The sequence below is a fragment of the Coffea arabica genome, chromosome 7e (assembly GCF_036785885.1).
Source record: "Coffea arabica cultivar ET-39 chromosome 7e, Coffea Arabica ET-39 HiFi, whole genome shotgun sequence".
Lineage (NCBI taxonomy): Eukaryota > Viridiplantae > Streptophyta > Magnoliopsida > Gentianales > Rubiaceae > Coffea > Coffea arabica.
In genome coordinates this window covers 41,869,925-41,883,376 of record NC_092323.1, presented here as the reverse complement: position 1 = coordinate 41,883,376, position 13,452 = coordinate 41,869,925, and the positions used below count along the sequence as shown (strand labels likewise).

General features: G+C 39.6%; 2 protein-coding genes across 2 annotated transcripts; both read left to right on the top strand.

Annotated features, from left to right (window-relative positions):
- The first annotated feature begins 295 nt into the window (after nucleotides 1-295).
- Nucleotides 296-2,722, top strand: LOC140011375 (replication protein A 70 kDa DNA-binding subunit B-like). The gene is made up of 10 exons (XM_072060166.1): nucleotides 296-415; nucleotides 641-797; nucleotides 890-1,159; nucleotides 1,261-1,357; nucleotides 1,446-1,579; nucleotides 1,670-1,769; nucleotides 1,863-2,048; nucleotides 2,135-2,239; nucleotides 2,355-2,475; nucleotides 2,567-2,722. The coding sequence occupies exons 1-10, from the start codon at nucleotides 296-298 to the stop codon at nucleotides 2,720-2,722; spliced, it is 1,446 nt and encodes a 481-aa protein (XP_071916267.1).
- A 6,957-nt stretch (nucleotides 2,723-9,679) lies between these two features.
- Nucleotides 9,680-11,382, top strand: LOC140011374 (uncharacterized). The gene is made up of 2 exons (XM_072060165.1): nucleotides 9,680-10,365; nucleotides 10,686-11,382. Exons 1-2 carry the CDS (start codon nucleotides 9,680-9,682, stop codon nucleotides 11,380-11,382), a joined length of 1,383 nt encoding a protein of 460 aa, XP_071916266.1.
- The last annotated feature ends 2,070 nt before the right edge of the window (nucleotides 11,383-13,452 follow it).

Genomic DNA, 13,452 nt, shown 5'->3' with positions numbered 1-13,452 from the left:
TCAGCGCAGTTTAAACAATTGAAACACAATTATTAGTGCCAATACGATGTCAGGAAAGAGAAACCCAAAAAAAGGAAAAAAAATTAAAGAGAGATAATCAGACTACTTAGTCATGTGACATCTCAGCCCGCTTCTTCATCAAATAACAAATTTCTTTCATGCTAAAGGATTAATAACGCGGCAATTTTTCCTAATTTCTTCGGCGGTTCCAGTCAGCACTTCATTGTTTCCCATGTTCACCATTGATCTTCCGAACTCTTAGAAGAAATTTCTTTGAAATTGCACCCGATTCACAATGGCAGCCGAATCGTCATTTGTTAGAAGTGCTGCATCAGATTGGAATAGGCCCTTCTTCTGTTTTTGTGCTGTGTTGCTCTTTTGCTGTTCTTCCATAAAGGCGGCTTTCTTTTCCTCTGTTTGTTTTAGCCACCGATTGTAAGCTTAGCTACTTGTTCACATCTCTCTCTTTTTCTATTCTACCCAATTTGCATGCTTTCTGTTGCATTATCGGCTCTTGAATCCTGTTGCCCATTTGGGCTATGCTTTCTTTTGCATTCTTTTGATATATTCCCGTTCTTCTAGACCCTGATGAATTTAGGCTTTCCTCAACTTGCCTTTGTTTCCATTTTCGATTTTTTAGATGACCATCGAGCCTTTACGCGTCTCTGAGGTCTATAGCTCCCTGGCCCGTTGGACTTCTGTCATCCAAGTTATTGAGGCTTCTCATCTAAAAACAACCTATGCAAATCATGCATCCAGGATGTATCGCCGGTTTGTCTTTGCTGATTCCCACATACGTTTTCTTTTGATTCTTTTATTGTTTTGTTATTTCTCCCCGCTCCGCTGTGGTTAATTTTCCCCCCCTGCTTTTTTGTCTTGTGATGGATAGGTGTAAAGGTTTCTGCTGTCGCCTTTGATGATAATGTTGCTCGCATTGACGGTTTGCTTGTTCCTTTCAAAAAGTACTTCATTAGTGATGCTGCTGTTGATGAGATTCCCAGGCCTGCTCCGTCTGATTTGTATCGCTTCTTTTGGGTTATAAACAGTGCTACCATGATCAAAGAGGTCTTTGAACCTGAAACGCCGATCCTTCCCCTTTTTTTCGATCTTACCCCATTTACCTCCTTCCAGCATTTTGCAGATAGTCAGATCTCTATAAGTGAGACATTTCCCCTTAGTTCTTTTATGCTCCATTTTGCGTTTTGCCTTTTTCAGCTCACGCTACTGCTTATTAACTCTTATGGCTTTGCTTTTTTATAGACATGATGGGTGTTGTTTTGCATACTTTGCCTGTGAAGGAATCACGTCCTGAGGTTCCTTCTGTTGTTTCTAGGGACTATGTCGTTGCAGATCAGAGGTTTATCTCCGTACTAATGCTCTTGGTTGTTTTTCTATTGTCCTTGTACCGATTTGCTTTTACTATTTTCTTTCAATTCCCCTTACAGTAATATGCCTATTATTTTGACGCTAATCCATGAGATTGAGTCTGGAGAGGGAGGGTCTATAGTGAATGCAATGAGATCCACTGAATCCAAGCCAGTTATTATTGGTATTAGAGTCAGAGTGAAGACCGACAATTGTGAGTTCCGAATGCTTATGACTACACCTATGTTAGTTTCCCTTTTTTGTTCTGTTGCTTATTATCTTTTTTTCTTTTACTTCCTTCTAGATTTATCCCTTTATACTAAAGTTACTTCCGTTGTTTTGGTTTCCCCCCAAATTCAAGAAGCTGCGCGTCTTGAACGATGGTTATCTATTCTTGCTTTTCTGTATTCTTTTAAAACCAAACAACCAACACAATCCCCCTCTAACTGGTGCCTACCTCAGCTTATTATTACTACTTTCTATTTGTCTCTTTATAGGTACCGTCATAACTGTTCTGTGTTAATGACTTCTGTTTTGGAGAAGAGATATTGTAATCCCTTCGTGCTGCTTCCTCCTGTTGGTGACACCATGCTGTGCACCATTTCCAGTGTTGCCACAGCAACTCGTTTTGTTAGAGACCCTGCCCTTCCTATATTCTTTTACTTTTTTAAAGCTTTTTTCCTGTTACTGTGACACCACTTGTTCCGTTTTCCCAGCCTATAAGTTCTGCATGGATTAAGGGCTGAGTTACTATTGATCGCCTGCACAGGCTATGGAATTTGGCCTGTCCATATTGTTTTGCACCTAACAATTTTATTGAGACTCTTGGAATTTCCTGTGTTTCCTGCCTCAAGGATCTTCATACTTTTCCAAGGTACGCTATTGCTACTTTTTTGTTTAGGCCTCGCTTCTGTTTGCTTAGAACTAGTGAATTTTATTTCCTGCCCGGTACCTCCTTTAACAAGGTTTGATGTATCTTTTGTTCTCAGAGCGCTTGTTAAGTTGGATATTGCTGATGGCACTGCTTCCATCAGTGTTATTGCCTTGGGTTACGAAGTTGAGAAACTGATAGGCTTTACTGCATACCAGCTGAGCCAATCTGAATATGAGGTGCGCTTTAGATTGGTTATTCGTGAGTGCTGGTCCATTTCACACTACATATGCCACACGTATTTTTCTAACCCTTTTTTGCCTGTTGCAGGGTGTTAGCTTGAACCTCCGGGTTGCTGATACTCTTGATGGAAAAGAATTGTTATGCTATGTTAAGCGTTCTCCTGAATTCATAAGAGTAACTGGAATCAGGTTTACAGTTGTTACGTCATATTTGGTTGGAGAAGCTTCATCTGTTGAAAAGTAAAATGTGCTTTTCCTGGTGTGCTTAGAGTTCTAGGTTCCTTTGTGCTCCTACCAGTGACTTTGTTTATGATGGCCTTTTATGATGTAATGCTTTGTATCTTTCGCAAGGACCAATTATTCCGTCAAACGAGCCTTTTGTAATGCCATATCGATTTCGCCTTTTATTTACTCGTGCTTTAAAAATGACTTGAATCTCCCACGGAGAATTAGTAAACGCAATCTAGATTCTTTTGAACGCACTACTAAAAACCACTTTCTAAAAAAAATAAAAATTGGTCGCCTTTAATGTCCATCTCTATGTTCCCTAAAGCAGCACAAAAAAAAACGTCCCCACTAGCAACGATTGTTCATCCAATAAAAGGAGAAGAATTATTTGGCCACCTATATTGAAAAAAAATGAAGACGAACAAAAACTTGTTATTTTTGTCCTTCGTGGGACAAAACCCTTGTGCTAGAAACGCCCCACACGCGCTGGGAGGGGGGTATGTGTTACATCCCGTTGACTTTGTGCATCTGCTTTGAACCGGATTTGAGTCTTGTTTCTATCACAAAACACCCCTGCCTCGTTCTTTTTTTTCCCTTTTTCCTGATACATCGTGCAGTGCTTGCTTGTTTATCTGCTTTGTAGAGGGATGTTCGTCTGTATATTTTTTGGCACATTAAATGTAGTTCAAAAAAACTTTCTGTTTTCACGTAGCTGCAGGGCCGCCCGTTTGCCGCAGCACAAAAGAGCTTCCGCCCTTTCAAGCTTTGCTACCTATGATTGCTATTTTTGTGCCTGCCTGCAGTCTGCTTTCATGTTATGGTAGGTGCGTTTGTATTGCTAAGTTAGCCTTTATCCTTTTTCCTCTCTCTTATTACATTCAGCACTGTCTTTCTTACTATTGTTTCTCCTATCCTTTCTGTTTGCTCTTTCTGCAAGGACGAAAAACTCTTCCAACCATCTCTGAACAAGTTGAGAACTTCACTCAACTCTTGTGGCCTGAGGGAAACTCAAAATTTTGGTAATGACATTTTATCCCAATTTTAGTTCGTGTTCTTATGTTTCATTCTTAGTTTTTTTTTCCCATTTTTTAAAGTTTTAGTTAAGGAGGGATGGAACTTAAGAAGAGGGGCGGAGACTGAGAACTTTTAACCCAAAATTTGTAATTCCTTATGAAACATAGGAGTTGATTCCATGTTTTTATGTTTTTAATGTTCTTACACATTTGCTGCCTCGTGATTGTAAAGTCATATAGGAGTCGATAATGCAGATTTTTGGACTAAAATAATCCACATCACAATAAGATGTCCTTTTTTCAAATGAAACTTGTAGGACAAAATTTGACGAGAAACTTTTTTTTTTCTTAGTTCTATTGCTTACCTACTTCTAAAGGGATTTAAAAAAATATTATTGGGTTTTCGGGAGAAAGAGAATTAGAGGTAGTTAAACTCCACGTCTTTTCTATGGATCAACCTAGCACAAGTTGAGATTCATACCCCAACTTATCAGTGGAAGAATTGTTTTAAAAATGTTCTATCTGACATTGGAATATGCCTCTTGATTTCAGAATATGACAACAGTTTCAAGCCACTTTGATTTTTTAATATCACAATAGTTGAATCATAGGCGCTGTGAGTACAGGTTATGAACTTAGAAAAAAATTTAGGCGCTGTGATTTTCAAAATCATACACAGAGTAAACGCTTGAGATTTTAAGAAATTGAGAGTACATGCATTTTTTAGGAGTAAGCTTATCTGACATTGATTACTAAATTTTGGCTTAAATTGATAAACTGATTATTTTAGAACACTATATACGATACTAAATTAAGCTTAGTCATTACAAGAATCCAATAAACATTTATGGCAAAGTTTGAATAAGTACCGTTTTGTTCTCAGTTTTTTTCGTCCTTTATTACTTTTAAAAGGGATTTTTTTCATAAATTTGGTTTCTAGAGGGAGTTGAATTCCACCTTTTTTCTTATGGACTAAACTAACATACTCGAGGCATGAAATGAAAAAGTGTTCAGGATAGAGATAGTAGCAGGGAAAATTGAGAAGCTTTCTCTACTTTTATCTTCACAATTGTATTTACTCTTTGAATTCTTTGATTTATCAATGATTGTGTTGAACTAATTCCATTCTAGGTCTAGGGTCTTGTGAATATACTCTCTGCAATACATACTATCATTTGCGCTAATTTCTTCTTTTCCAGTAAACTAGCCTTTTCTTTTTTAAGTTTCTTGTTCACACGGGTAGCCTGGCTCTTTTTTCTTTTTTTTCCCCCTTCTCAGCTGCTGACTTGAAGGAGCCTTTGTGGGTGTTCCTCTGCATTCTACTGCTGTTCATCTTCCTACTTTACAGATCTATCAGGTTTTACATTTGCCTCTTTTGTTTTTGATGTACATACATTTTGTTATTTGTTCTTTCTACCATCTCATTCTTGCCATGCAGTCCTCCTTGGTTCATACGTTCTTTTGCATGTCTACTTTTTCGAACATTCCAAGCCAGTTTTTTTCCCCCTTTGTAGCTGGTATTTATTTGTTTCTGGTAGCTTCCTTTCTTGTTTGAAGTATATTTTTGTTTTTTATGCTTCTTCCAGATGGCTGTGTTTTTGATTTTTTTCCTATTAGCAATACAATGATGGTGTGTAGCTTGCTACTAGATTGCTGTGACCGTATATAGCTTGTTACTAGATTGCTTCTTACTTTGAGCTCTCTTGTCCAGCTATGTCCCCCCCTTGCAGCTCATCGCCTACTTTTTCCTCTTGCTTTGAACTGGTTGATTGCCATTTGTTTTTTTCCCCTTTCTGTTGCCTACATTTTTAGCCCTTTTGATAGTATGTTAAGAGTTAAGTTGCTATAAAGCATTTTGTAGCAACCTGTCTCTTCCTTCTAAATTCCCGCTCCAGCTATCTTTTTTCATATTTCTTTTGTTTGCAACTGATGCCCTATAAAGGCCAGCATTTATGGATCGTAATGCGGCCCACCACAAACGTTATGCTGAAATGCCACAGCATTTGAGAGATGATATGCTACGTCGTAGGAGAGAAAAGTACGCTGAACAGAGAGCACAATCATCTCCTGTTCATGTTCCTTCGCCGATAGTACGTCAGCTGAAAAAATCTGAACAGAACAGAAAGGGGTATCTTTCTAGATCTAGAATTGACGCTAGCGGTACGGCCTTATCCCGTCCAGCAGATCAACCACTCGCTTCTGCTGCTATCCAACCATCTACTAACATATCTGTTCTATCTCAACAGTCCATTTCTTCTGTTCCTTCGCCTCAGCCTTCGCTCCTACCTCCTGGAGGTATACTTTTGCCTCAATAGCTATTCTCTCCTCCTACTGGCCAAACCACTTGGAATACTTTGTTTTTCCTTTCCCTGCTTGTCTGGCCTTTTTTCCTTTCCATACCATGTTTCGCTCGTTCAAGGATTTTTATCTACTTCTTATTGTTCTTGTCAGTTTTTGATACTTTTGTTTCTCACCAATGCCCTTTCTGCTTAACAGCTGCTGGGCCTAGTTCTTCACCGGCCAGTCCTGTTCAACAAGGACGGCCTGCCAGGAGATCAAAGCCTAACATCGCGAAATGGTCCCGTTTAGAGATAATTCCAACTAAGCCTCTAACTCTTCCTAATGTACCACATTGTCAGCATTGTGGTGCAAAGAGGTTCTATCTTGAACCTCCAAGTTTTTGTTGCTCGAACGGGGGGGGGGGGTTTCACTTGTGCAGCACGCGCTGCCTTATGATCTCGTTCGTCTTTTCACTGGGATAGATGAGGAAAGTACAAAATTCCTGAGAAATATTCGCACGATTAACAACAATCTTGCTTTTACTACCTTTGCTACAAAATACGATAGAAACCTCACAAAAAATAGCCATGGAATTTACACGTTTCGCGTTCAAGGTCAGGTCTATCACTTGCTTAATAGCCTTTCGCCTTCAGCCTCTCCTCCTACTAGTATTCAATTATTGTTCTATGACTATGATGAAAAGCTCTCGCTAAGGCTTCATGCCTCGCCCCGTTTACATGGGAGCACTCTTGAATTTCTAATGCACGTACTTCAGAGGAATCCTTATACCAGGTTCTTTAGGAGTCTTCGTGATGTTCTTCAACTTGAGAAACATAGGATCATACTCAATTCTGATCCAGGTTTGGACCAGCGAGTATATAACCTTCCAGCTACTTCTCAGGTAGCTGCGATTTGGACCGAGGCCGATGACCAGGATCTCAAAAAAAATGTCCACATTTAGGTGTACAGCCATTCGAGTTCCAGTCATAGGATACAACATTATTATGCTTGTTACGACCCCTTACAGTATCCGCTCTTGTTCCCTCGCGGGGAATCTGGGTGGCATCATGGTATTCCAAAGAAACCTGCTCCTCCTAAGAGAAAACAAAAACTTGATGAGGATGATATGCTTGATTTTTCTCTTATAGAAGGACCTTCTGATTTGATTGCTCTTGAAAATACGGGTATTTTCAAGTGCGTATTTTCAAGTGCTTATAAAACTATAGCGTTGTTTCTGCTCCCTGCCCATTGGTCCTTCTATTAAACCAGTTTCTACCACATTTAATTTTCCCTGCAGTGGTCGAAGAAGGGAAGGCAAAACGAGACACTGTTTCAGCCAGAGAGTATTACTGTTACAAGTTCCAAATAAGAGAAGATGATAGGTCGATGCTCTTACACGCTAGAAGGTTGTTACAACAGTTCTCAGTTGACGTTTATGTTAAGATTGAAACGTCGAGGCTGAATTTTCATAGGAACAAACAAAGGGAAGTTAGGTCTGAAATACTTAAGGGAGTCGTTGATGGTGTGTCCACCGGCTGTAGTACTGGGAATGACGTTGGTCGTCGGATATATCTTCTGGCTTCTTTCATTGGTGGTCCAAGAGATATGAAGCGGAGATATCTAGACGCTATGGCTTTTGATGCGGACGAGGCCCATGATGTTCACATAGACCCTGTAAAGGTGCCTCAAGACCCAGTGACACGAGCACGAGCTAAGAGATTCAAGGAGTCACTTCAACCCTTGGTTTATGTCGTCCAAGCCCAAGAGAAACCGCCCATTGAAGGGATTGAGTTGGAAGATCTGGGCGAGACTACTACAGTGTTGCTTACAGTTGAGGATGCAAGTGGTCAAGCTTCAAATGGCAGATTGGGCTGCAGTTAAGTACCCCCGCAGTTAAGTACCTACGCTGAGCCCATAGGTCAAGGTTATAAATAGCCTTAAGTCATGTTTTACATTCAGTTTTTCGATATTATTCAATAAAATTCCAGAATTTCGTCCATTGATTGTGGCAAATTCCTTTAGTTTGTGAAAGCTAAGTTGAACATCCTAGCGTGGTTCCTAGGTTGTTTTATTGACTTATCAATCAAGCACACACACTTGATTGTGGCGTCCTCTACCGTTGAATCCGTTCTTGAGTGGTCCAAGTTGGGTTCAATTCCGTCAATCGCAACGTGTTCCTCTAAAATCCAGTTTTTGCTTCCGCATCTCGCATCAGCTTTGGTCCAGAAATTTGGTAAACGGGACCTCTTCTTGACTATGACCTGTAACACCATGTGGAAAGAGATACAAGATAACTTGAAATACAAAGAAAAGGCTTAGGATAGGCTAGATTTGGTTGCTAGAGTTTTTCGGGCAAAATTTGAGGTTCTTAGATCAGAAATTGTTAAGAAGAAACTCTTTGGCGAAGTTGCAGCCTTTGTTTATGTAATTGAGCACCAAAAAAGAGGCCTTCCTCATGCACACATGCTGGTGATTTTGAAACCAGATGCTAAGCCACTTAATCCAGATGCCTATGACAGGATAGCTTCTGCCGAGCTGCCTGACCCAACTGAACAAAGCTACTTATACTCCCTTGTTATAAAACACATGATGCATGGCCCTTGTGGGTCACTAAACAAAGAAAATGTCTGCATGCGAAATGGAATATGTAGGAATCATTATCCAAAGGAATATCTTGAACAGACTACTCATTCTGAAGATGGTTACCCTTATTATAGACGAAGGCAGAATAACTGATCTGTTAGAGTGAGAAATCATTGTCTAGACAATAGATGGGTTGTCCCCTACACTCCATACCTTCTTACTCTTATAGATTGTCACTTAAATGTAGAAATTTGCTCCACTGTTAAGCTGGTCAAATACTTGTACAAATATGTATACAAGGGGCATGACCGAGTCAGTTTCCATATTCATTCTGAGGATGCTTCAGAAGATATAGATGAGATCCACGAATTCCAATTTACTCGATGGGTTGCAGCTGCTGAAGCAATATGGCGCATTTATAGATTTTCGATTTCAGAAATGTCGCCTTCTGTTTACACGCTTCAGCTCCATCTTCCTGGCGAACAAATATTTTCTTTTCATAGGAATTCGAACCTATCAGATCTAATCAACAGTGCAGATTTTTCTAAAACGATGCTGACTGAGTTTTTTTCCATGAATAGATGAAGTAAACAGACACGCATGCTTAAATGTCTGTATCGGGATTTTCCGGAGTACTTTGTTTGGCATTCCGATAAGAAAAATGGACTCGCAGAAAACGCAAAAAAAAGGTCATCGGAAGAGTGGTTGCGGTTAATCCCAGTGAAGGTAAACGATACTTTCTAAGGTTGCTTTTATCTCATATTCGTGCGCCAAAGTCATTTAACCACCTTCTTACTGTCAATGGCCAACTTTCGTCTTCCTAACGAGAAGCTGCCTTTCGAATGGGGTTGCTTCAGTCAGATGCCTATATAGAAGACACTCTTGACGAAGCCAGTACTTTTCACATGCCTTGGTCGCTTAGAGCCTTGTTTTCAATGTTACTTGTTTTCTGTGCTCCTTCCAATCCTATTAGTTTATGGGAAAAATATGAGAGGGACTTGTCAGGTGATTTCGAAAGAAACGGCCTTGCAAATGGCCATGATCTGGCTTACATTAGGAGATGTGTGCTGCAGGACATAAATAGATCATTGGAGTAGATGGGTAAACATATTGGTGATTACCATCTGGTCCCTGACGATCATCTGTTTACTGACCATGAACGTTTTGCCAAGGAAATTGAAAGTGAATGGAATATTCCCTTTACAGATGATGATTTGCTGACGGTTTATCAATTGAACGCTGGTCAGCAAGCTGCATATAATGCTATTATATCAGACATCTATTCACCTGATGGCAAAAGCTTCTTTGTCGATGGTCCTGGAGGAACGGGTAAAACCTTTTTGTATCGTGCCCTGCTTACTACGTTGCGGACACAAGGCCATATAGCATTGGCGATTGCCTCATCCGGGGTAGCAGCGTTTATTCTTCCTGGAGGGAGAACCGCTCACTCACGGTTTAAAATTCCTCTTGATGCATCAAACACTAAGACATTCCAGATCAGTAAGCAGAGCTCGACTGCTAAACTGATTGTCATGGCCAAGTTAATCCTGTGGGACGAAGCTTCAATGGCGAAGCGAGATACCATTGAAGCATTTGATCTGCTCCTTAAGGATATCATGGATAGTGACAAGCCGTTTGGTGGTAAAGTCGTCATTTTTGGTGGTGACTTTCGTCAAACACTCCCTGTCATTCAAAATGCAACACGAGATATTCAGGTTCAAGCCAGCTTTGTCAACTCTACTTTGTGGGGCAGCTTACAAAAAATTACTCTAACGGAGAATATGTGAGCTCTTCTGGATAAACCGTTTTCGGAATTCCTTCTTAGAGTGGGCGAAAGGACTGAACCTGAGGACGCAGATAGCCGAATATCTCTAGCCAATGACATATTAGCACCATATGATAGCAAGGATACTTCTCTTGATAGGTTGCTTTCTAATTCATGCCTTTTATATATATTACCATACGTTTCTGCATTATAATACTTCCATTGGTATTGATGTGCGCGCGCCTACGAGATAACTGTACTGCTATTTATTATAGCATCGTCATAGGCTATCCTGCCACAAATTGTATTTGCCTTGACTAGCTCCTATGATCGCACAGGTTAATAGAATCAGTGTTTTCAGACTTGCGGCTTTACTCTTTGGACCCCTATCTAATGATAAATAGGTGTATCCTATCCGCAATAAATAGTGCAGTTGATGATGTAAATCAGATGATAATTAATCGGTTCCCAGGTCAGCCTTATACTTATACGAGCACTGATAGAACACTTAATGAGCGAGATCAAAGAGATTACGAAGATTTTCTTAACTCCTTGAATCCAAAAGGCCTCCCTCCTCATAAATTAATCCTAAAGGACAACTGTCCAGTCATTTTGCTGCGCAATCTGAACCCAGCTGAAGGTCTCTGCAATGGCACTTGCCTTATCTGCAAAGAGCTCGGGAAAAATACAATCTGTGCTGAGATTGCCATTGGACAACATCGAGGCAAAAAGGTTTTGTTTCCAAGGATTCCACTTCAGTCAGCCGATAGTGAGAAGAATGGTATTCCTTTCAAGAGGACTCAATTCCCAATTAAGCTTTGTTTTGCAATGACTATTAATAAGTCCCAAGGTCAGACACTAGATTATGTGGGAATTTATTTACGTGAACCGGTCTTTTCCCAGGGACAACTGTATATTGCTCTTTCTCGTGCAAAAACATCTACAGCGGTCAAGGTTCTCATTGTACCAGGGACTTATAGTGATTCTGTGACTTGTGGTAAAATGAGAAATGTTGTTTATCGTGAGGTTTTGTAGCTGTCTAAACGATCATCTTTTTGACTTGGTTAGCTCTTCTTGATTCTCTCTCTATTGATCTGCACTTTTTTCCTTTTAAACTGATGTTGTTTGAACATTTAACGAAGTACTTATAACATATTTATCCCTTATAAGTAATTAACTTGTTCCCTCCAGGATGTGTGAGTTGCTAAAAATTGCTGATGTCAAGCCAAAAATGCAAAATTGGTCTGCCAAGATTTTTGTCAAAGAAAAGATGCATCCTAGTTCGGGCAAGACTAGCCCGACAAGATATCAAAAATTTGTGCTATCTGATTCAGAGGTTTTTTCCTCAGCCTTCTTGCTTCTATCACCTTTACCAGATGTCCAACCTAGACTAATCCATTTCACGTTATTTGTTAACAGGGTTCTAGGGTCTAGGGTATCCTTTTCAACAATGCTATTGAGAAGATGGGTTCGAAGCTGCAGTTGTATAAGAAATATCGTATCTCCAATGCTGAGGTGAGAGAGATTGGCGAGAAATATCAGTTTGATGAAATAACCATCCAGTGGGTTATAAGCACTCGAACTGTTGTTGAAGAAGATAATGATGAAGATGGTTCCGTCTTACCCTTCCACTTTGATTACACACCTTTTAAGGACTTCCCACTCTTTGTAGATTCAAAGAGTGAAACTGTTGGTAATCCCATAATAGCTTCCATACCTGTTGCATTTTTTATATTGTCAGATGCGCCTTTCAGACACCTAACTGTTTTAAATTTTCAAACATCAGATGTCCTCGGAGTTGTCATTGATGTGCAGTCCGCTGTACCAATCAAACTTCAGTCACAAGATTCATATGTTCAGCGGTTTGTAATCATTAATGAGGAGTGAGTTTCTAAAAAACTTTTTCCCTGTACTTGGTAGCTTCTTTTCAAAGATGCATCTAAGAATACATGTGCATGTGTTATGATTTATTAGAAATTTTTCCATTTTTTTTACAAAGCAGGCTGCAGCTAGTTGTGTTGTCTCTCTGGAACAACTTTGTTGAAACCGAAGGCAAGATTCTTATACAGCAATTAAAGAATCGCCCAGTTCTTATTTGCCGCAGACTCAAAGTTGTCTCTTATAATGGTATCATTAATTATGCTGCTTGTCAATTTATATACATTCTAGCCTATTTCAGTGGTTGTTTCGTTTATTAAAATATTTTACATCCCTCTTTCTCGTAGGACTTGCGCTCTCCACAAGAAATGATTCAGTTCTTCTAATTGATCCGCCTGTTGGAGATGCAAGGCAGCTGAAGATTTGGTAGTTAGAATCGTTTCCTTTTACCTCTTTGCTTTTGTGAACTTATCCATTATATATTGTATCTAATCGCTATTGACCTGATTTTATTCTCAATGGAAGGGCAATGAGGAACGAGAACCAGTTTGCTACCATCCTTCAGGAAAAAACATATAATATGCATAGTCCGAGTATGTTTCGTCAGTCCAAACAAAAAATTTCCACTATCCAGGGTGTTCTGGCAAACCAAAAGGTCATTACATTGATACGCTTGTTTTTTTTTTAGACCAGCAAAAGCGTAATGTGAATCAATTTTTGTTTTGATGTTCACAGCTTTCTTGGGTGAAGGCTCACTTCTCCTTCCAAAACATATTCCAAAAATATTGGTATATGTCTTGTACTAAATGCCATCGTCAGACATCGGCCAATTATGGCCACACTTATACCTGCAATCATTGTAATGAAAAACAGTCTGCAACACCGAGGTAAGCTATGTCTTCCTGTTTACTAAACATGAACCTTTGTTGTGGAAGTAGTTTCTCATTTGTTTTATGGTTTTATCTTTCAAACTAGATGCCGCTTTGATGTTGACCTCACTGATGATACCAGCGTCATGACAGCCTCTGTGTTTGGGGAATTAGCTGAGCAATTACTTGGAATTACTACAGTTAAAGCAATGGATTTTTTTAACAAGGTTTATGCTAAGCTACATAAAGAAAGTTTATATTGTGAGACCTTTGTTACCCCTTCTTGCTTAGCCATTCTTTCATGATTAATACTCAGAATGAAGAACTCCCCTTGGAACTGCTTCATGCCAAGTTAAAA

Bases quoted from the DNA above. Each gene is read 5' to 3' on its own strand.
- LOC140011375 (XM_072060166.1), top strand. From the start codon at position 296: ATGGCAGCCGAATCGTCATTTGTTAGAAGTGCTGCATCAGATTGGAAT. The intron at 1,358-1,445 runs GTTTATCTCCGT...TTCCCCTTACAG, and splicing joins TATGTCGTTGCAGATCAGAG to TAATATGCCTATTATTTTGA. The intron at 2,476-2,566 runs GTGCGCTTTAGA...TGCCTGTTGCAG, and splicing joins TGAGCCAATCTGAATATGAG to GGTGTTAGCTTGAACCTCCG.
- LOC140011374 (XM_072060165.1), top strand. From the start codon at position 9,680: ATGGGTAAACATATTGGTGATTACCATCTGGTCCCTGACGATCATCTG. The intron at 10,366-10,685 runs GTGAGCTCTTCT...ATGATCGCACAG, and splicing joins ATTACTCTAACGGAGAATAT to GTTAATAGAATCAGTGTTTT.